This window comes from Magnolia sinica, chromosome 3, assembly GCF_029962835.1.
Source record: "Magnolia sinica isolate HGM2019 chromosome 3, MsV1, whole genome shotgun sequence".
Classification (NCBI taxonomy): Eukaryota; Viridiplantae; Streptophyta; class Magnoliopsida; order Magnoliales; family Magnoliaceae; genus Magnolia; species Magnolia sinica.
In genome coordinates, this window is record NC_080575.1 from 109,985,800 (window position 1) to 110,008,418 (window position 22,619).

Sequence of the window (22,619 nt, forward strand, 5' to 3'; positions counted from 1 at the left end):
TAGATAAATGATTGATTGTCCCGAGATGAGTGTTTGAGTAGAAATTCTCTACATGTTTCTTTTGCAGAGGCCTGTTGGTTCATTTATTTTGATGTTCCGATTTGAGTTATGTTCATCATAATTAAATGCTTTTAATATGTCGTGTTGATAATTTACTCCTGCATCAGCGAGCTAACTAGCACTGCAGCAATCTTCCAAATAACTTTGAACTGTCACAAACATCTCTGGCTTTATCCAAATCCTTAAAAAAGAAAAAAGAAGAAGAAGAAGACTCTTCCTTTATCCAATCTAAAAGGTGGTGCATATCATGAGAGCACTGGTAATCAGATTGGCATGGATATAATGCAAACATATATGAGTGGTTTTCTTCATCCATTCATCATTGTCATAGCCTCATCCCAGCTACATGGGGTTGGCTTTCATGATTATTTACTTGGCAAAGTTTGAAGATTGGCTGCCCATGTGACACCAACCCTGCTTTACTTGAGCTTGGGAACACCTAGTAATTAACGCAGGGGCATTTTCACGCCAGGCTCGAGTGGGGTGGTCTGTGGGATGCAGGGGCACACTCGGGGTGGGCAGCCCATGTAAGGTAGGTGGCTTGTGTGAGGCGGGTTGCTCGTGTGAGGCGGAACCCATGTGATGTAGGGCCCACGAGGGGGCTTCGGTCGAGGTCCTAACCCATGGGATGTGGCGCCTAGGCTATGAGATAAAGGGATTGATTTGCCACGCTCTATCAGTTCGAGCTTTTAGAGCAAGTGGTTAATTGTCCTGCATCACCTAAGGAGTTAATTATCTTCTTTAAAAGGGAAAGGTTGCACCAAATCTCTGAGCACTGCAAAAAAATAAAATAAAATAACAAAGCTTGCTCTAAACCAGCCGCCGCACCTACTCTACGAATCACACTCAAGTTAACCACAGACTTATCCACTTATCGAGTAAATCATTCCGCACTAGTTTTAGTCTAGTTTATTATATTTAAAGCCTCTTTTAGGATTGAATTCAAAATTACCAACTGACTATCAATATATCCACAGTTGGTAGCATTAGAAGAAAGGTCTCTTTGGTGCTTGAATGGGCCTCCATGAGGCCCAAGTTTAAAGCCCCTTCAATGAACGATTTCCTTTGGGGTTGGAAATGTTGTTGATTGATGTCTTAAATCTGTAAATCAACATGTCTGTCAAGGACGGTTCGATGCCATCGAGCATGCTTTAATGCCATCGAAGTCGGCTTGACGCCATTGGTAAAATCTGGAATTTATCAAGTTGGTTGCTGGACACTTTAGGTGTCCTGTTCGATGCCATTGAAGGTTGTTCAATGACATTGAACGCCTGCTCGACGCCATCTGTAAAATCCAGAAAATTCATGTTTAGTCGCTAGAATGTTTGGTCTTTAGTTCGATGCCATCGAAGTGGGTTCGATGCCATCAACGGTCTGTCGATGCCATCGAAGTCCCATCGAACGATTGCGTAGAAAATACGTAGAATTGCGTAAGTGCAGGATTTATTTCCTATTTCGATTGTGATTCACCTAGAGGCTATATATATGGGTGTAATCGGGATTAGGGTGTATCTCAGAGCTTTCTAATTCGTTCCTAGGGTTTTCAAGGGCTTGTAAGGGGAGATTCAAGGCTTGTTCGAATCGGGTATTCTCCTATCTCTTGTAATTTTTGCTTTCATAGTGATATCTGTCGCTTTGTATTGTGGTTTTTTCCCATTATTCCACGTTAAATTCGAAGTCTTTGTGATTGGGCTTGATTGTGCGATTAGAATACTTTGCTTAATTCATCCCTGTGTGTTTCCTCTCCCAACAAGTGGTATCAGAGAGTATCGTTAGGGCACAAGTTGAATTCGAAAGTAGAGCATCAATGACATCTAATCCTAAGTTCGATGTTGAGAAGTATTCCGGAAAAAATAATTTCGAATTATGGAAGGTCAAGATGATTGGCCTCTTAGTTTAGCAATGATTGGATGATGCACTCCTTGAGAAGCGGCTACAATCTATGACTAATGATGAATGGAACAAAACTGATAAGAAAGTGAGAACCTCTATCCAATTGTGCCTAACGGATGAGGTCCTCTACAATGTCATGAGAGAGAACTGCAGCAAGTTTATGGGCGAAGTTAGAGGACATCTATGACAAGAAATCTCTTGAAAATCGCCTATACTTAAAGTTGCAGTTGTTTAATCTACAGATGATAGAGGGAGGTGATGTTGAGGCCCACATTATGATCTGCAAATTGCTGGATGTGGAGGAAACAATGAAGGATGAAGATCAGGCATGTTTCTTGTTGAATTCTCTCCAGGCTTCATATGAGTCATTCAAAGACATTGTGTACTGGTAAATCGTTCCTTAGTGTCGATACCATTATCTCAGTCCTTCAAGGAAACACGATGAGAAAGAAAAATGGTAACATAGGCGCCTCTATAAATGCATTGGTTACGAGGGGGCAAAATTCTGAGTGAGACAGTGGATCTTCTCAATTGAGATCCAAATCCAAGGGCAAGGGAAAGTTGAAGTGATAGAACCGTGGGATGTATGAGCACATGAAGAAAGATTGTACAAATCCTAAGGCAAGAAAATAGAACTTAGAGGCTTCTTCCAGGGAAGCCAACACTGCCGAGTCCGATGAAGGTACGAGTGGAAGTGACATGTTGTCAGTATCTATGGTCGGACACTTATACGATGATTGTATGGATGAGTGGATTTTGGATACTAGGGTATTATATCATATGACTCCTCATCGGAGTTGGTTTTCCAGTTATAGAGAGTGCGATGGTGGCCAGGTATTTATGGGCAATGATAATGCCTGTAATGTGGTGGGTGTTGGAACAATGCGCATAAAGATGTTTGATGGCATGGAGCATACCTTAACCGAGGTGAGACACTTTCCTGACATGAGGAAGAGTTTAATATCTCTTGGAGCACTCGAGACGCTTGGGTGCAAGTTCACCGGTTTTGATTGTATTCTTAAAGTTTCAAAAGGGGCGCTCGTTGTTATGAAGGTACATTGGAGCGGGAATCTTTACAGGTTAGTCAGGGGTACTTCATTGGGTGAAGCTACAACGTATGTAGCAGATTCCACGTCTACACATATGTGGCATGCACGTCTAGGCCACACGAGGGAGTGGGCCATGAAGGTACTTTCTGACTGTTGTTTAATTGCAGTTTTTAAAGTTTTTTATTTAAGTATATGCGAGCATTGTATATATTGTAAACATTCAAGGTTACCTTTTAAATCTGGAAAACATGTAAGGGTGTTCTTGATTATGTGCATTATGATGTATGGGGGCTGGTGCCCATGGTTTTTGCCAGAGGGTCATCGTGGTTTGTCACATTCATTGACGATTACTCCAGGAAAGTGTGGGTTTATTTTATGAAAAATAAATCCGATGTTTTCACCAACTTCAAGCAATGGAAGGCGATAGTTGAAAAACAATTAGGGCGAAAGGTGAAGGTTCTAAGAACAGATAATGGTGGTAAATTTACTTCATGCAAATTTAATCAATACTGTAAGGATGAAGGGATCGTGAGGCACAACACAGTGCGCCACACACCAGAGCAGAATGGTGTGACTGAGCGGATGAAACAGACTCTCTTGAAGAGGGCCCGTTGCATGATTAGTAATGATGGGTTGGGCAAAGAATTGTGGACTGGGGCTAGGGGTGTACACGAACCGAGCTAGCTCGGTTAGCTTGTTCGACTCGACTCGAAAAAGCTTGATTCGACTCGGTTCGGAGCCGAGTTCGAGCCTAGTCGAGCTGATTTTTTGAGCTCGAAAATGAGTTCGAGCCGAGTTCGAGTTGGCCCCAGCTCGGCTTGACTTGGATCAAACCCAGCTCGAATCGAACTCTGATCGAACCAGTTCGGTGACTCGGTTACTTTGATATTGGTGTTGCTCACCAAGTGTTTGATGAAATGACTCAAAGAAGTGTGGTTGGTGTTAAGGAAGGTATGTATATGAAACCAACACCCTTTTTTTTCTTGATTTTTATGTTGCTTAGAAGGTGTTTGATAAAATACCTGTAAAACCATTGCTGTTATCTCAAACACAATGAGATTTGGAAGGTGCAGTCCAAGTGTTTGTGAAAATGCCTCAATGGCGAACTCGGCTCGAACTCGGCCCGAGATGCTGATCGAACCAAGTTGAGTTGGCCAGTCAGGCTCGAGGATCAAGCCGAGTTGAGCTGAGGCCAACTCGACTCAGTTCGACTCGATGTATACCCCTAACTGGGGCCGTTAATACGGCTTGTTACTTGGTTAATTGGTCCCCTTTTACGACCATTAATTGCGAAATTCCAAAGGAAGTATGGAGTGGTCAACAGGTAGACTACTTAGGATTACGTGTGTTTGGTTGTGAAGCTTACTCTCATGTACCGTCAGTTAAAAGAGATAAACTAGACCAAAGAGCCAAAAAGTACATCTTTGTTAGCTATGGTGGTGGTGTGAAGGGGTACATGTTGTATGACTGGGTCACACGGAAAATCATCATTAGTCGTGATGTTAAATTAGACAAAGGATCCTTTTAACATAAGGATGTGAATGAGGAATCAGAAAAGTTGGTTATGGACATTCAGGTTGACACGGATGATGCTCAGGCTAATACGGGTACATAGACAGAGGTACAAGAATAGGTGGAGCAGCCACCTATGAAAAGGAATCCGTCGCGAGATCACAGGTTACCAGCGATATATAGGGATGACTCTAATATTGCATATGCCCTCATTGTGGATGAGGGGGATCTATCTACTCTTCAAGAGGCTCTGGATGAGACGGATGCTGAAAAGTGGAAAGTTGTGATGGATGTTGAGATGAACTCCTGATATAAGAATGAGACGTGGGAGTTGGTGTGATGCAGGACATGAAAATTAATTATGATATGCGAGATTCTAGGCTTTAGATCATACTAGTTCAGAAACAATCACACAAAATTCTACATCCCACATAACGTTAAGCACTCAACAAGGGAAATCTATGCGGGTCCAGGCCTACACATGCTAGGGCTGGATCAATTAAAATTATAGGCCAAACAATGCTCAAAGGAGAGTAAATTCATCCACACATGCACAAAAATATTTTCCCAATCCAAGGGATTCATAGGTTCAATTCGGGGAACCCTAGGGTTAAAGAAAATGGATAAAAATTGGGGATTTAGGACAATCTAGGGCTAGGGCTTGGGAAATCAGGTGAGAGAGGAGTGAAAGAGAGGAGAGACAGAACCCGTAACCAGCCCGCGAGTGTGGACGGCAGGTTGGGCCTGACGCACGTGCGCTGATGGCTGGCCGCACGTGTGTGGGGCCCACGAACCCAAAAAAATGCCCTCTTGGGTCTGGTCGGCCAGGGGTGAGCTTCAAAACCTCTAAGTTTCAAGTCGATCTGATGTACAGTCTGGGCGTGGTACTCCGCTGAAGTTTCAGCCCTCTTGCAGGGCCAGATTCTGGAATTCTGCTGATGAGAGAAAAATTGCTGCAATAAAGGATAGATTTGTAGTGCAGATGATTGTGAGAGATGAGAAGGGTGGATGGTAGAAGATGGGAGCGAAGCAGGATAGATGTGGCTTCGCACCATGATAGTTAGCCCTTCGAAGAAGGGAGGGCTTCGCACCCAATTAGGTTTTCGTAACTTGGAAAGGAGCAGGAAAACGCAACAATTTTATTAATCTTCATTGAGAAAAAAAGCTAACAAGGGGTGCTTATTTATAAGAAAACCCTATACCCCAAACTCACGCCATGTGCGCAACCTATTACTTGGCGATGAAGTAAACACAAATCATAACTAATCAAAGTAATCTAAACTGTCCATGATATTCTAAATAACATTAATAAGCAAAACCTAAAATATGAGACTAATGAGACTAGCGGGCCACGATCATGAGAACCCATGATAGACTTTGTTTGACTATCGGGCCCACTCCAACGAACCAAAACTCAATCTTCTAACTAGGCGCCCTTCCTGGACGTTGTAATCGATCCAGATCGATGGTGGGGCCCTCCTCATTGCCTACGTGCGTGGAGGGGTGGGGGTGCATGTGCGTGATGTCCCCATCAACTCTCTCCCGCTGCGAAGATTTCTCCACTGGAGAAACAAAACTCCTGAACTGCTCCAAGATGTTAGGATCAAGTCTTTGAAGCTCCTTTTCAGTGCTCCACGTGCTGTCTGAAGCTGGGCGTGACTTCCATTTAACCAGGTACTTCTGAAACCTCCCGTCCGACGTTGAAACCATTTGATGGTCCAGACTATCCTCTATCTCTTCTCTGGGTGTGGGAAGGGTAGGTATGAGAGGTAGAGGCTGGGAAGATGGGTTGGGAGGGAGCCATGGATTAGGGGAAATGTTTGGGGAATCAAGATGGTTAGGTGACGGGCTAGACAATGTATCAGTGGTCCTCTGAAATGCAACTAGATCCTCTACATTGAATATGGGACGAATTCCCATGGAAGGTGGAAGATCTACCACATACGCGTTGAGACCGTTTTGTTTTATAATTTTGAATGGTCCAGTGCTACGCGCGTGTAATTTGTGAACAGCTCCCTGAGGGTACCGCTCTGGCCTAATGCAGACCATCACAGAATCCCTTACATTGAATTCCTTGAAACATTTATATTGGTCTGCAGAAAGTGAATAATGTTCATTACTAGTCATGATCTTCTGCCTGATTTCTTGATGCCATGAATGAATATGATGCGCAAAAGACTTTGCAGACTCTGACGGCCTATGGGACAGTGACATAGTGACCGGTCTTCATATTATCGGTGAAAAATCGATAATATCGCCAATATTATCTGTATCGCCGGAGTTGCGATACCGAAACTCACTTTTTTCGTTTCTCTTCCTAATATCGGCGAATATTCGGCAATTTTATTTTTCATGTAAAACACAATTGTCGACCAGAAATCACGACCTTGTCAAGGGATAACTGTAGCCAACAACTCCTTTTCGACAAGAAAAGGGACGATAATATCAGGGGCTGCGTAAGTACCAAAAAAGAAAAAGAAACTTTTGGAAGTGTACTTGTAGAATCGGATCGTTGATCATGGCCCTGTCAAATGATGATTCCGGTGAAGAACATGCGAAATCTTAGGAATTTTTTGAGATTTTCGGGATTTTAGGGTTCCCTTCTGGAACCTCTTCTCCGGGCGTGTTTTTCGGGAGTTTAGGGTTTTGAAACCCTTTTACAGGGAGGACGCGGGTTTACTGCGAAAGCTTTTCTCAGGAACTTCCTGCGCTGGAAACTTAGGTGGGGCCCATCGTGCTGTTTGTGAGAAATCCACTCCGTCCATCCGTTTTCTGAGATATTTTTACAACAAGAGGCCAAAAATGAGCCATATTTAATACTCAAGTGGGCCTAAAATGTGAGTATTGAACATACACAATTGAAATATTCGTGGGGCCACAAAAGTTTTGAATTAGGCTAATATTTGTGTTTTCAGTTCATCCCAGTAGGAATGATGTTATTAATGGTATGAATGACATGTAAACATCACTTTCTACCCTAGAGAGTTTTCAACGGTAAGAATTTTCCTACCCACCTTTTCTCTAATGCGGCCCACTTGAGTCTTGGATCCTTCTCACTTTTGGTCTCAAGTCCTAAAATGGGCTAAGAAAACAGATTTACAGTGTGGATTTCTCAAAAACATCACGTTGGGCCCCACCCAAGTTTCCAGTGTAGGAACTTCGGCTTTCGCAGGAAATCCGCGTCTGCGGATTAGGTGTTACGTGTGTTAGCGTGGAGCGTGCGACCTCGGTGGCGACGTGACGTGGATGTCACCAAGTTCTGTGGACCCCACCATGATGCATGTGTTATATCCACACAGTCCATCCATTTGGAGGGATTATTTTAGGTCATGAGCCAAAAAATGAGACAGATCCAAAGCTTGGGTGGACCACACCACAAAAAGCAGTGAGGACAATGATTCCTACCGTTGAAAACTTCCTAGGGCCCATAGTGACGTTTATTTGTCATCCAAGCTGTCCATAAGATCACATAGTCATCGATGAAGGAAAAAAACAAAAATTAAACGGATCCAAAACTTCTATAGCCCCTAAGAAATTTTCAATGATAAACGTTCAATTCACACTATTCACTGCAATGTGGTCCACTTGATCATTGGATATGCTTCATCTTTTGGAATCAAGCGCTATAATTATATGGTAAAATGGATGGACAGAGTGGATAAAGTATATAAATCACAGTGGGCCCCACAGAGTTGACTTGGTCCACTCAAGGTAATAATTCACACGGTGCGCAGTCGACTTCTCACGTCCAACTCGTTTAGGTCTCCAGGGTCGGTGGCTCAGTGCTCTGTGGGGTCCATTATGATTTGATATATTTTATCAATACCATCCATATATTTTGCCAGATAATTTTAGGGCATGAGCCCAAAAATGTGGCAGATCCGCATCTCAGGTGGACCACACCAAAGGAAGCAGCAGTGATTAAATACCCACCATTATAAACTTCCTAAGGCCATTGTAATGTTTTTTTGGCCATCCAACCTCTCAGGTGGTCCATTTGATCATTGGATATGCTTCATCAGAATCAAAAACACAATTATCAACTTGATCGAAAACTTTTTGTGACACCTTAGAAGTTTTTAATGGTGGGATTCAATCGCTACTGTTTCCTTTGGTGTGGTCCACTTGAGATTTGGATCTACCTCATTTTTGGGACCATGTACTAAAATGATATGTTGAAATGAATGAATGGGGTGGATTTCTAGCATATATCATGGTGGGCCCATGGAACACTGTCCAATAGCCACCTCGTTATTGGCAACATGATAAAGCAGATGCGTTACAGTGGGTACACAAAGTCCTTACGCCAGGACATGATTTGGCTAGTGACGTTAGCTAGATGGCTAGTGGTTGGTGCTATATGGGCCTAATCGTGATGTATTTATTTGATCTACGCTGTCCATCCATTTTTTCAGATCATTTTAGATCTTGATCCAAAACATCAAGCATATATAAATCTCGGGTGGACCACACCACAGGAAATAGTAGTGATTGAATGTCCACCATTAAAAACCTCCCAGGGTTCATTGTAATGTTTATTTGATATCCAACCTGTTGATTAGGTCATATAGACCAATTTGATGCAAAACTTGTGGCCCTTAAGAAGTTTTTAATGGTGGGCATTCAATCAACACTGTTTCTTGTGATGTGGTCCACTTGAGATTTGGATCTACCTATTTTTTGGGCTTATACCATAAAGTGATCCGGAAAATTGGATGGATGCGTCAGTATTTCAAACAAGTGTCATATCCAAGCCATCCATCACCAAGTATACCACTATATAGATTCCATGTCTCAAGAAAGGTATACTTTTTTAGTTCATTAACTTTTGCATGGCTTAATTATTATATGCTAGTTGCATTTGTATTATATGAATTCATTTTGGTTACAATTGGAGTGATTTCTTACAACAGAGCATGCTTTTTGGGCCCCATTAAATGAGAACTTATTATTTAATGCATTCTTTTTGTAATTTTTTATTCCTAAATATACAAATGTGTATTTAGGCATGCCCTGAAGTTTCACTGAAAAATTCCATCATTTTCCCCATGTTTCGCCATTTTTCTTCACATTTCCAGTTATCAGCGATATTATCAGCGATAACGATATTATATCTTTATCTCCAGTCAGCAAAACTTGTAGCAATACTGACAACTCGAACACTAATAGGGACAAAGTCAATAGGTTTCTTAGGTTTATAACAAGTAACGACTTCAAAAGGACTTAGACCTGTGGACCTATTGACAAAACTATTAAATGCAAACTCGACTATATGTAGTACGGTGTCCCACGTCCTGGTGTGTTGTACAACTCTCATAGGGGGAAACTCTTCTAGTAGATCATCAGGAAAGATATCACGAAACTCATTCACTACCGAAATGGCCTCAGTGGGTAACTTTACCTTATCCTCTGGTGCACTCTCTCTAGCCATAAGGCCATAGATGTCGTTCCACTAAAAAAGGTGGCCTACGTCTGCCAACCAATCTTGAAAAACTTTAAGGTCCAAGTGGCCATCAAATGTGGGGGCATCTACTCTAACTCCTTTGAGAAGTTGTGCATCGGGGTCATAGTGGTCTTGATGTACCTCACGGGGTGGGTGCATGTGTGCGCGCCCATAACCGATTCCTTGGCCACCTCCATTCCTTGGTTTATCCTCCTGACCACTTGCCTGAGATTGGGCATCTTCCCCCATGGTGGGGTTTGCCCTGGCGGAGGTCTCTAGTTGGGTAATGCGCACATCAAGCTGCTCAAGGCGTTGGTCCATACATTTGTTCCAAGCGCTTATCCAAAGACTCAACCTATTAGGTCAATTTGTTCAATGATTCTTGCAATTACTCCATTTTAGTGTAGGGTGCAAGCCAAAACCACGACCCGTACGTGTGGGCATACAACTGCTAACTCCACCTAAGGACCTTCTACTACGACTATATGCAACTAAATGGGACTAAATGACCCTATAAGACTCTATATGAGGAAAACTACACAACGCTGCCAAAACTCAGCAATATAGTTGTTAAAATATAAGAAAGTTTTGTTATTTATTTATTTTTTATTTTTATTTTAAGAAGCAACCTAGTTTCTAAAAATGAAAAAGGAAAGTTTCTAAAAAAAAAGCAACCTAGTTTCTAAAAACAAATTAGGAAAGTTTCTAAAAAAAGCAACCTAGTTTCTAAAAAAGAAAAAAGGAAAGTTCTGAAAATAGAAAGTAAGTAAGTTTCTAAAAAAAAGAAAAAGGAAAGTAAACTAGTTTCTAAAAAAGAAAAAGGAAAGGAAACTAGTTTCTAAAAAAGAAAAAGGAAAGGAAATTAGTTTCTAAAAATAGATTAAGAAAGTTTCTAAAAAATTAGTTTCTAAAAACAGAAAAGGAAAGTTTCTAAACCTAGAAATAGAAAGCTAAGTTAATTTCTAAAATAATTCAAATAAGGGGATAACAGAAAATTTCAGCAGCTTATGTCAGGGTTTATGGACCTCTAAACAGCCATATATGATGAGAATTGATGCGTAATAGACATAAACAACTAAACCCTAAACATGTAATGCATTCCCCTATAATAACCCTAAGCTTTGATACCAAATTTGATGCAGGACATGAAAATTAACTATGATATGCGAGATTCCAGGCTTTAGATCATACTAGTTCAGAAACAATCACACAAAATTCCACATCCCACATAATGTCAAGCACTCAACAAGGGGAATCTATGCGGGTCCAGGCCTACACATGCTAGGGTTGGATCAATTAAAATTATAGGCCAAACAATGCTCAAAGGAAAGTAAATTCATCCGCACATGCACATAAATATTTCCCCAATCCAAGGGATTCACAGGTTCAATTCGGGGAACCCTAGGATTAAAGAAAAGGGATAAAAATTGGGGATTTGGGACAATCTAGGTCTAGGGCTAGGGGAAATCAGGTGAGATTGGAGTGAAAGAGAGGAGAGAGAGAACCCGTAACCAGCCCGCGAGTGTGGATGGCAAGTTAGGCCTGACGCACGTGCGTTGATGGCTGGCCGCACGTGTGTGGGGCCTACGAACCCAAAAAAAGCCCTTTAGGTCTGGTCGGCCAGGGCTGAGCTTCAAAACCTCCAAGTTTCAAGTTGATCCGATGTACGGTCTGGGTGTGGTGCTCCGCCGAAGTTTCAGCCCTCCTGCAGGGCTAGATTCTGGAATTCTGCTGAAGAGAGGAAAATTGCTGCAATAAAGGACAAATTTATAGCGCAGATGATTGTGAGAGATGAGAAGGGTGGATGTTAGAAGATGGGAGCGAATCGGGATAGATGTGGCTTCGCACCACGGTAGTTAGCCCTTCGAAGAAGGGAGGGCTTCACACCCAATTAGGTTTTCGTAACTTGGAAAGGAGCAGGAAAACGCGACAATTTTATTAATCTTCATTGAGAAAAAAAGCCTACAAGGGGTGCCTATTTATAAGAAAACCCTATACCCCACAACTCGCGACATGTACGCAACCTATTACTTGGCAATGAAGTAAACACAAATCATAACTAATCAAAGTAATCTAAATTGTCCATGATATTCTAAATAACATTAATAAGCAAAACCTAAAATATGAGACTAGTCAGACTAGCGGGGCATGATCATGAGAACCCATGATGGGCTTTGTTTGACTATCGGGCCCACTCCAACGAACCAAAACTCAGTCTTCTTACTAGAGGCCCTCCCTGAACGTCGTAATCGATCCAGATTGACGGTGGGGCCCTCATTCTCCTTGTGTACGTGCGTAGGGGGGGCGGCGCGCGTGTGCGTGTGCGCGTGATGTCCCCATCATGGTGGAGCTTTGCGTCGGTTAAAAAATGATTGTGTGCAAGTGGATCTTCAAGAAGAAACATGATAAGTACAAGGCAAAGTTGGTAGCGAAGGGATACGCTCAGAAGGAAGGTGTTGACTTTGCAGAGATATTCGCACCGATTGTGAAGCAAGTATCTATCAGATTCGTGTTAGCGCTAATTGCTCAATATGATCTCAAGCTGGAACAGATGGACGTGAAGACTTTCTTCTTGCATAGGTTATTGAAAGAGCATATCTACATGAAGCAACTAGAAGGCTTTGAAATAAAATGGGCAGAGAACAAGATTTGCAGGTTAAAGAGGTCATTGTACTGCCTGAAACAGTTGCCTAGGTAGTGATATAAGAAGTTTGATTCTTTCTTATTGAGTCAGAAGTTTTGCAGGAGTGAATATGATCACTATGTTTATTACAAGATGCTGAGTAATGGCAAATTCATCATCCCGGTGATGTATGTTGATGACATGCTGATCGACAGCCATATCATGTTTGAAATCAATATACTGAAGACTCAACTATTAGGGACATTCGAGATGAAAGATCTGGGGGCTGCAAGGAATGTTCTCGGCATTGATATACACAGATACAGGAAAAGGAGTAGGCTTTGGTTATCTCAGGAAGAATACCTTGAGAAGGTGTTGGTAAAGTATGGGATGAACAAAGCAAAGCCGGTCAGCGTTCCTTACGCGACTCGTTTTAAGTTTTCTTTTGAACAGTGTCCTAAAACCGATGAAGAAAAGCAGATGTTTCGTGTGCCTTATTCGAATGCAGTGGGCAGTTTGATGTATGCCATGGTCTGTGTTAGACTGAACATTTCACAGGCGGTTAGTGTTGTCAGCAGATGCATGTCTAAGCCAAAGCAACACTGGGAAGCAGTGAAATGGCTACTTTGATACGTTTGAGGTACGCAGGACTATGTCTTATCTTTTGAGAAATCAAGGGCCAAGTTAGTAGGGCATGTGGATTCTGATTACGCAGGCAGTGTGGATTCTACAAAGTCAACTTCAGGTTACTCGTTTGTGCTAGCGGGTAGAGCAATCAGTTGGAAGTCGAAGTTATAGTTGTGGTGGCTCTTTTCACAACCGAAGCTGAGTATATGATAGTGACAGAAGCATTCAAGGAAGTGTTTTGTTGAGGTGGATGATAAATCAGTTGGGGCTTCTCTAGGATACCGTGCCTGTTAATTATGACAGCGAAAGCGCGATCAATTTGGCTAAAAATTTCTGTTTATCACTCACGTACTAAACACATTGATGTTCAGGTGCTCGAGGAAGGAGGCGTGACTCTGGAGAAGATTCACACGAGCGTGAATCCGACGGACATTCTCACTAAGGTGGTTCCCATAGACAAGTTCAAGTTCCGTGCAACTTCTTTGGGCTTAACGAAGGCGTAAAAGGAAGACGGATGATGCACAAGAAGCAGTGGTGGAGCAATGATGCAAGGCGGAATTAGAGATGATGAAAAATGAGATATGAAGAATGGCAATTGAAGACGTGGTGGAGATTGCTGTTGATTGATGTCTTAAATCTGTAAATCAACATGTTTGTTGATGATAGTTTGATGCCATCAGTAAAATCCGGAATTTATTAAGTTGGTTGCTGGACACTTTAGGTGTCCTGTTTGATGCCATTGTAGGTTGTTCGATGACATCAAAGGCTTGCTCGATGCCATCGGTAAAATCTTGGAAATTCATGTTTAGTCACTAGAACGTTTGGTCTTTATTTCGATGCCATCGAAGTGAGTTTGATGCCATCTTCTCCCTATCTCTTGTAATTTCTGCTTTCATTGTGATATCCGTCGCTTTGTGTCGTGGTTTTTTCCCGCATGGTTTTTTCCACGTTAAATTCAGAGTCTTTGTGATTGGGCTTGATTGTGCGATTGGAATACTTTGCTTGATTCATCTTTGTGTGCTTCCACGGTCCCCCAACAGGAAAATGACCATTATACATGGCAAGAAGAAATCAAAGGTTAAACTCTGATGTAAACCTCCAAATGGATATATGGTTGTTTCTTTGATAATCTGGGGCTTGCTGGTATATGAGATGCCTTGAGAAATGTCGAGCGAAATGGTGATGACTTTTTTCGGGCTATATGGTGAGGTTGTATCTAATTATGTGTAAGCTCTAGTAATCCAGGAAAGTTTGTGCAATTTCACTAGTTCCTTCTCTCTTGCGCTAGTGGTTGAAGGAGCCTTTAAAAATGCGATAAAGTTGGCTACCTTGACTAATCCAGGGTCAGGGAAATTGCATTTTGTAATATATGAAATTAAAGCTCTAGCTGCTCCTTTGGATGTTTCCTTTTCTAGTGTTATGATGGATTGGAATGGGATTGCAAACATTCTTGCTACAGTGGGAATCAATGTTTGTATTAGTATCACTACTAGTTTTGCTAGCCAGGGATACAGAAACAATATCGATACGCCTATATTATCACCGATAACTGGAAATGCGGGGAAGCATAGGGAAATCGGTGGAATTTTTTAGTGAAACTTCAAGAGATGTTAAAAATACTTATATTTGCTTATTTAGGAATTAAAAAAATTGCAAAAAGAACGCATACATAATAAGTTTCCATTTAATGGGGGCCTCAAAGCATGTGTTGTTGTAAGAAATCAGTCCAACCATCCCATTTATCCATCCTACAATCCAACCTTTCATCCAAACATCCATCAATATTTTAGAATATCGACAACACACGGTATTTTGCTGAAAAATCGTCGATAACTGGAAAGGAAATGAAAGATCGTGGTCTTAATATCACCTATGTTGCGATAATGATAATATCTTGATATTATCGATATTATTGTCAAAAATTTGAATACTATATACAATCATGCAGTGTTCGAAATATCAATATTGCATTACGTATCGCATTCTTGGGATACAAATACATATCGGTTATCGCATGGGTTATATCGTTTGTACCGGGTAATTTATCGTACTTTTTAGGAAACATGGGGAAACAGTGGGAAAATGGTTGAATTTTTCCATAAAACTTCAGGGATTGTTAGAAAAGATCTTAATACACACTTTTAAATCATAACATCTCAAAATAGAAGTGCACATAATAGGTTTCCTTTGTATATGGTCCCAAGCTATGTGTTGTTTGACTGAATTAATGTAACTATATTCAAATTGAATGCATAACATTTAGAGTGTATATGATGATCATTTCATCAGACACTCCTAAATAATTTAAAATTAGTTTCAATTGACAGCTGGGTGAAGGGAAAATTTGAGAAAAAAATTAATATTTTAATAATTTTTAATTAAAAAATAATTTTTATTTTCTGAAAATTGACAAGGACTTAACACATCAACAGATCAGCCCTCATACATGCCTGATTTCATGTTTGGAGTGCAACATTACAAGCAATTTAGGAGAAATTGGGGAAATTTCAAAAATTTTCCAAAATTTCCCAAATCGGACCGCCTACACTCAAATTTCAAAATTAGGGTGTATGTGATGATCATTTAATCAAATACTCTTAAATACTTCGAAATTAGTGTCAATTGACAGCTTTGTGAAGGAAAATTTTGAAAAAAACATGAAGAACATGAAGAACCAATGGATATCGAAATCACAGCTCCAGCTCCATGATTTTTCATGCAAAACATGAAGAACCAATGGATTTGTAACCATTTGACAGTGATTTAACACAATTTCAACAAAAAAGGGATCGAAAATTGAAAATGCTCACTTTATTGAACGTGTGGGATATATCGTCACTACCTATGCGTTTCGTATCACACGGGTGAGATATAAGATATATCGACCAATATCGTCGATATTTAAAATATTGCAATCATGCACCCATAAAAATTTTTGAAATAGATTTTTTTTAATAAACAGATTTTTTGGTGATATTATCGAAATATCACTGATACTTTGGAAATACAAGCGACACATGGAATTTAGATAGTTGGAAATATTGGCGATACATTGGCAATACAAGCGACACTTCGAATTTGCATAGTCGAAAATATTGGTGATACATTAGTGATACTCAGTGATACATCGCCGATATTTAGAGTTTCTGATGCTACCAATGTTATTGGTATCACTACTAGTGTTTTCGCTATCACAGAGCTGGAGATATGGCTAATATCAGGGACACTCCAAACAATGGTGGGAATAATGGGAGGGCTACTTGCACCCTGATCTTAATTTCCTATCCCTTAAGTTGTATCCTTCTTCTTTCTGATTACTTCTGTTAACTTTTACAAAAAGTGAAAAAGGGAAAAGAGAAGAAAAGAAAGATGGTGATGGTTAATATATGCATGATGCGCAAACAAAGAAAGGAATTAGTGGATCGCATATTCTTACACTGTGAATGGGACAAGATCAGCTGGGTGATAACAGTGGTCTCTGGTAGAGGTCATGGCTTGCTGGACCTCAGGTCCATTTTTGGAGAAAAGTAAAAGAATTTAGGCCCTAATTCCATACACAATCATATGGGGAATATGGAAAAATGGAATAATATTGAAGGACAAAGCTAAATCAATCACAGGTACATCATATGCTGTCGTCTCCATGGTATTGGGTTGGGTCATTGAGACTCCTGAAATTTCTGGATCTTCTGCTGCATCGATGAGAAGCAAATGGGATTCAATGGATTTTTGATGAAAAGGCATTGAGCATGGGAACCTAAATATTGCATTGTAATCTTGTTTGTGAGTATGTATCATTTTAGAGTGATGATAGGGTCACCTTCCATAATTGCTAGTGTAATCACGCTTTCCAATCATTAATGAAATTTTCATCTTTCCAAACCGAGAGGGAGGGAGGGAGGGAAAACAGCTCGTGTAGCTTTTAAGGTTATTGTGTTTTATCATATCTAATCCACAGGACTATGGTGATCATTTTCTTTTATCCTGGAACTTATGCGTTAAACTTCACTTTGGTTTCATTTATGTCATGCTTGTCGTGTTTGTCCTTGGATGGGATCATTAGGTTTATATTAGTCACTTGTCATTTGGAGCTCATATTACTCAATTATCTTTGCCATTATGCTGTGTGGCTGATGGAAACAATATAAGCACAACCAGTGTTCAAAGTATCGGTATTGCTACAAGTTTCGCTGGTTGGGGATACAGAATCAATATCGATATTGCTGATAACCAGAAATGCGAGAAAACATGGGGAAAACAGTAGAATTTTCAGTGAAACTTCAGGAGATGCTAAAATACACATATTTGCATATTTAAGAATAAAAAAATTTGCAAAAAAATATATATACACAATAAATTTCCATTTAATGGGGGCTTAAAAGCATGTGTGTCGTCATAAAAACCATTTGCAGGCTTCTCTAACCATCCAACCTTCCATCCAAACATCCATCAATATTGCAGAATATTGACAACTTATGATATTTTGCAAAGAAATCATCAACAACAGGAAAGGAAACAAAAGGTTGTGGTCTTGATATCACGCATGTTGCAACAATGATAATATTGAGATATAATTAAAATTAGCAACGACAAATTGAAAACCGCATTCAACAATTCGCTCATAAAAAATTTGAAATAGATTTTTTTTTTTTTTTAAATAAACAAACTTTCTGTGATATCTCTACGTTAGCGATATTATTGAAACATCGTTGATGCACTTGTGATACAAGCGTCACCTAGAATTTACACATTTGGAAATATTGGCGATATCGATACATTAGTAATACAAGCGACGCCTGAATCTACACAAATGAAAATATTGGCGATATCGATTTGTTGGCAGTACTTAGCAATACATTGTTGATGCTTGGAATTTCTAATACTACCGGTGTTATCGGTATCGCCAAGCTGGAGATAACGATAATATCAGAGATAATTCAAACAATGAGCACAATTGTGGAGATTGCTTGAAGCAACGGTGGTTGGAGGTGTGCTGAATAGGTGCATCTAAAGTATCTCAAGGGCTGTGTTTACGAGCGTTCATAATGGCTTTTATACTTGGAGAGTTCAAATACAGCTAGTAAAGCAACTGGAACATGGTATTAAGCTGTGCAGTTATGTTTATCCATCTTAAGGTTTCGATTAAGTTGTTGGTCGTTGTAGGCATTTTTATTTTTATTTTTTGGTGGTATACTGAGCTTTTCTTTTTCTTTTTTCTTTTTTCTTTTTATTGAAATTTTGTATATTTTGGTAAAAAGGAACTGCCAAGAGAGAAAAATAGTGGTTGCATTTAAATGTTTTGGTAATATTACTAAGGTAATGGTGGTGATCTTTACTGGGGTCTGAATAATTAGTTTAATGCACTTGCCTAATGGATTTTGAGTGGTTATTCCTTGCATTTATAGCTAATTTTGACTGATCAAACCCATAGATAGAATTGCCAATTGTTTTGATCTCCACTTAGAAGGCGCTAATATGCATTCAGAAAATGTCCTTATTGTTCCAATTGAAACATGCAGGTAGGGAAAACAAAGGTGTTTCTTAGGGCCGGTCAGATGGCAGAACTAGACGCCCGTAGGAATGAGGTTTTAGGAAGATCAGCTGCCATTATCCAAAGGAAAGTCCGTTCACACTTGGCCCACAAAACATTTGTCTCATTGCGGCGATCTGCAATAGAGATTCAAGCAGCATGCAGAGGTATTGAATACTATTAAATGTGTCTTAAGAGCAGTGTTGTCAAAATCCCACAATTTACGATTGAATGATTTGAGTCAAATATTAAGCAAAACGATTTGAATCCCAACCTTGAATCCTTTTTTATATGGATCTACGATTCTGTGATTTGAATCCTACAATTTACAATTCAAATCCCGATTTATGATTCAAATTATACTTGTTCTCTTGTATTTTAAGCTTCACTTGGCTTTCATTCTATGTTTTTAAATTGGTGGGGTCTTTAAGAATCGTTTAGAAAAGATAAATTATTTTATTTGTTCTTTGTAAGAGATTAAATGATATATATTTTCTTCAAAATAAAATCATGTAGCTTTTCTTCTTCTTCTTCTTCTTCTTCTTTTTTTTTTTTTTTTTTTTTTTTTTTTTTTGTGATTTCTTACTTCTTAACTAGTCGAAACACCAAATTGATGTATGACTTACCTGTAATGTTTTTATAGATGGTTACATTCATGCTGGCTTATGTATTCTGGAATGATGTTGAGAAATCAAAATATCTTTTTTCATCGGTCTACAGTATCAAAGGCCGCTTTTTCACTGTGATTCTGCATTAAAAAAAGGTAACAAGAATATAAATTATTAAAGGATCCTTGTATTTTTTTAAGGGAAATTTCTTGAAAGAGAAAAAAAATTAAAAATAAAGGAATAGGAATCCTTTAACCCTATCATGACATGGTATTACTTGGTGCACATTGATGGCATAAGGAAGATTGATGAGGTCTTAAAAAATCTGATTTATTTATTTTTTCAAAAGTTTAAGAAAATTATAAAAAAATATTACGATATACGACACAATTTGCGATTCGATACGATTCAACCATACTACGATTTGTGATATGATAACCATTTTGACAACATTGCTTAAGAGATTAATCTACTATAATAGATGCATTTTTTTCATCTGGACTTGTTTCCTTATATATCTAAAAGATATAATAAGCATTCATGTGTTCTGATGCAAAGGATACAGGATGCTGTTTTTGGACTGTATGTGAATTAATTTGTGCTTATTTCAGGACAACTTGCACAGAAAGTTTATGGAATAATGAGAAGAGAAGCTGCCTGTCTGAAGATCCAGAAATATTTTCGCATGTATCTTGCAAGGAAGGCTTATAAAAACTTGTCTTTTTCAGCCATTACTATCCAATCTGGTTTGCGTGGGATAGCTGCTCGTAACGAGCTGACTTTCAGGAGGCAGAGGAGAGCTGCAGTTGTTATCCAGGTAAATGAAATTGTTGACTAAGTTCATTGTGATTATGGATCTTGTGAAGGATCTTTGGTCTGCCCATCTCTTATTATACTTTTGCAGCTATTCGATGACAAGACTATCGAAAGAAATCCCACTCCTATTACTTCACTTCCGTGAAGTAGATGGTTTTTAGAACTATTTATCCTTTCCAGATCCTCTTACATGTCTTGCTGGAAAATTTAGTCTGCTATTTATTTTCCATCTTTATTCTGAGTGGTTTTAGTTCTTTACTCTAGAGTCAATGCCGCCAATTCTTGGCTCGCATGCATTATATGAGGATAAAGAAGGCAGCAATCACCACACAATGTGCATGGAGAGGAAGAGTTGCTCGAAGAGAGCTAAAGAAACTCAAAATGGTGAGCTTTTTATTTTTAGTCATACAATCTTGTTAAGGGAGAAGTTGCATCTTGTTATTCTCTTCAACTCTCCAAGCCTCTCTTTGGATTTGGTTATCACTGATAATGAATTTTCAGATAATTCATGAGAATTTTCTGGTGATAATTTAAATTTGTACAAGTTCGCACCTTGGTCTTACATTTTGGACTTTGACAAAGACTTGATTATCCTTTTTATGTTCCTCAGGGTTGATGTTTCTTGTAGAATCACATTCTGGTTTGCAATGTCATGTTAATTCCATGAAGTTGAAAACTGTTGCAGCAGCTTTTCCTCAAAACAGGAGCTGGCTAGTCAATGAAATAGTTAGCACTTGCTTTGTCTGTTTTATTCTTCTGTTATCAGTGACACTGTTCTAGAAACTAAACATCAACTGCCTGTTTAAATCCCTAGTTTTGTTCCTTTCATTTTTTCATAAGCCTCAGATCAGTTGATAGTTCTTCTTCTTCTTCCTTTTTTTTTTTTCGTCTTTATCTGCAGGCAGCTAAGGAAACTGGTGCTCTCCAAGCTGCCAAAAGTAAGTTGGAAAAGCAAGTTGAAGATCTTACGTTAGAACTACAGATGGAGAGAGGCATGAAGGTGAACTTAATAAGTACCATACATTCTTTCTGGTTATGTAAATCACATTTGTCCATATCCAAGTGATATCTGACAGAGTTGCTAGGAGTCCAGTCCTATTCTGCACCAATTCATTGGTTACGACCAAGGTGTAGATTACCTAGATCTGGACAGTAGTATTCTAGAGTTGTAGTATTAAGAAACCACCAATGGGCAGGGAGAAATTGCAGATTGCAGTTTTCTATCCTGAGATCTCATAATGCACCCTACTTTGTAATTCTTCGTTTAGTTAGGACTCGAAAGTTGGTGTTGACACTTTCGTGGCCTCAGGTTGTAGGATTTTCTTTTTTCGGAAGGAAGCAAGCCTTTGTAGTAATTTTTCTTTCCAGCAAGTGGTTGTGTAGCCATCATACATGCCATTGCTGTAATAACTTTAAGGCTTCAAAATGCGTTTATTAAAGAAAAAAAAATGAAAAAAAAATTGATGATGATTTTAAAATACAGAGATTGGCAATTGCTATTTGTTAATAGAATGTACATGCTTGCATATATCGCCCCTTTTTGAGTCAAAACTCAAAACTGTACTAAACCTGAACTTTACATTCTTTTTCTTCTTCTTCCTTTTTTTTTTTTTTGGCATTTCCATTGCTTTGATGGAAATTTTGACTGTCACCCAAATTAAGTGTGAACATTTCCCAGTACTTTAAAAAAATAAAAATAAAATTACTGTTATTATTTTTTTTATGCATGATGTTGTCATGACTCATGAATGAATAGGGAGAGGCTGGTGTGGCTCATTGAAGTATGGTTGTCTGCCAACTTGGTTGCATTTCTGATATCATCTTATCATGCTAATTCATGATTCTCATTTTCTTTTATAGGCTGAGATAGAGGAAGCTAAAACACGAGAAAATGCAAAATTGCAATCTGCTCTGGACGAGATGCTACTTCAATTCGAAGAAGCCAAAGAGATTCTGATGAAGGAGGTATGGTTTTCTGCCAACTTGGTTGCATTTCTGATATCATCTTATCATGCTAGTTCATGATTCTCATTTTCTTTTATAGGCTGAGATAGAGGAAGCTAAAACACGAGAAATTGCAAAATTGCAATCTGCTCTAGACGAGATGCAACTTCAATTCGAAGAAACCAAAGAGATTCTGATGAAGGAAAGAGAGGCTGCAAAAAAGACTGCAGAGCAAATTGCTCTGACACAGGAGGTCCCAGTTGTTGATAACGTGTTGTTGGATAAAGTTACTGTTGAAAATGAAAAACTGAAGGTGGGACTGTCATATCAAGGATGCCAGAGTTTTGTTGTGAATAACATAGCATTTCAAGTTCATCATCATCATCTAACCCTTATTCCAATCAATTGGGGTCAGCCGTATGAATCCTGTTTCGCTACTCCACTCTATCAAGGGCAGGGAACGCCTGAGCATGAGTTTGGAATGTCAGATTGTTCGGATTCATGTTGAAAGTTA

General features: G+C 39.4%; 1 protein-coding gene across 7 annotated transcripts in view; it reads left to right on the forward strand.

Annotated features, from left to right (window-relative positions):
• LOC131240681 (myosin-6-like) overlaps positions 1-22,619 on the forward strand; it is an 87,700-nt gene that overhangs the window by 16,681 nt on the left and 48,400 nt on the right. For all 7 annotated transcript variants that reach the window (XM_058239073.1, XM_058239071.1, XM_058239070.1 and 4 more), the window contains 6 exons: positions 18,727-18,904; positions 19,957-20,162; positions 20,426-20,545; positions 21,063-21,161; positions 22,022-22,126; positions 22,206-22,418. In XM_058239073.1, the coding sequence (XP_058095056.1) occupies positions 18,727-18,904; positions 19,957-20,162; positions 20,426-20,545; positions 21,063-21,161; positions 22,022-22,126; positions 22,206-22,418 (921 nt within the window). The remainder of the gene's footprint in view (positions 1-18,726; positions 18,905-19,956; positions 20,163-20,425; positions 20,546-21,062; positions 21,162-22,021; positions 22,127-22,205; positions 22,419-22,619) is intronic.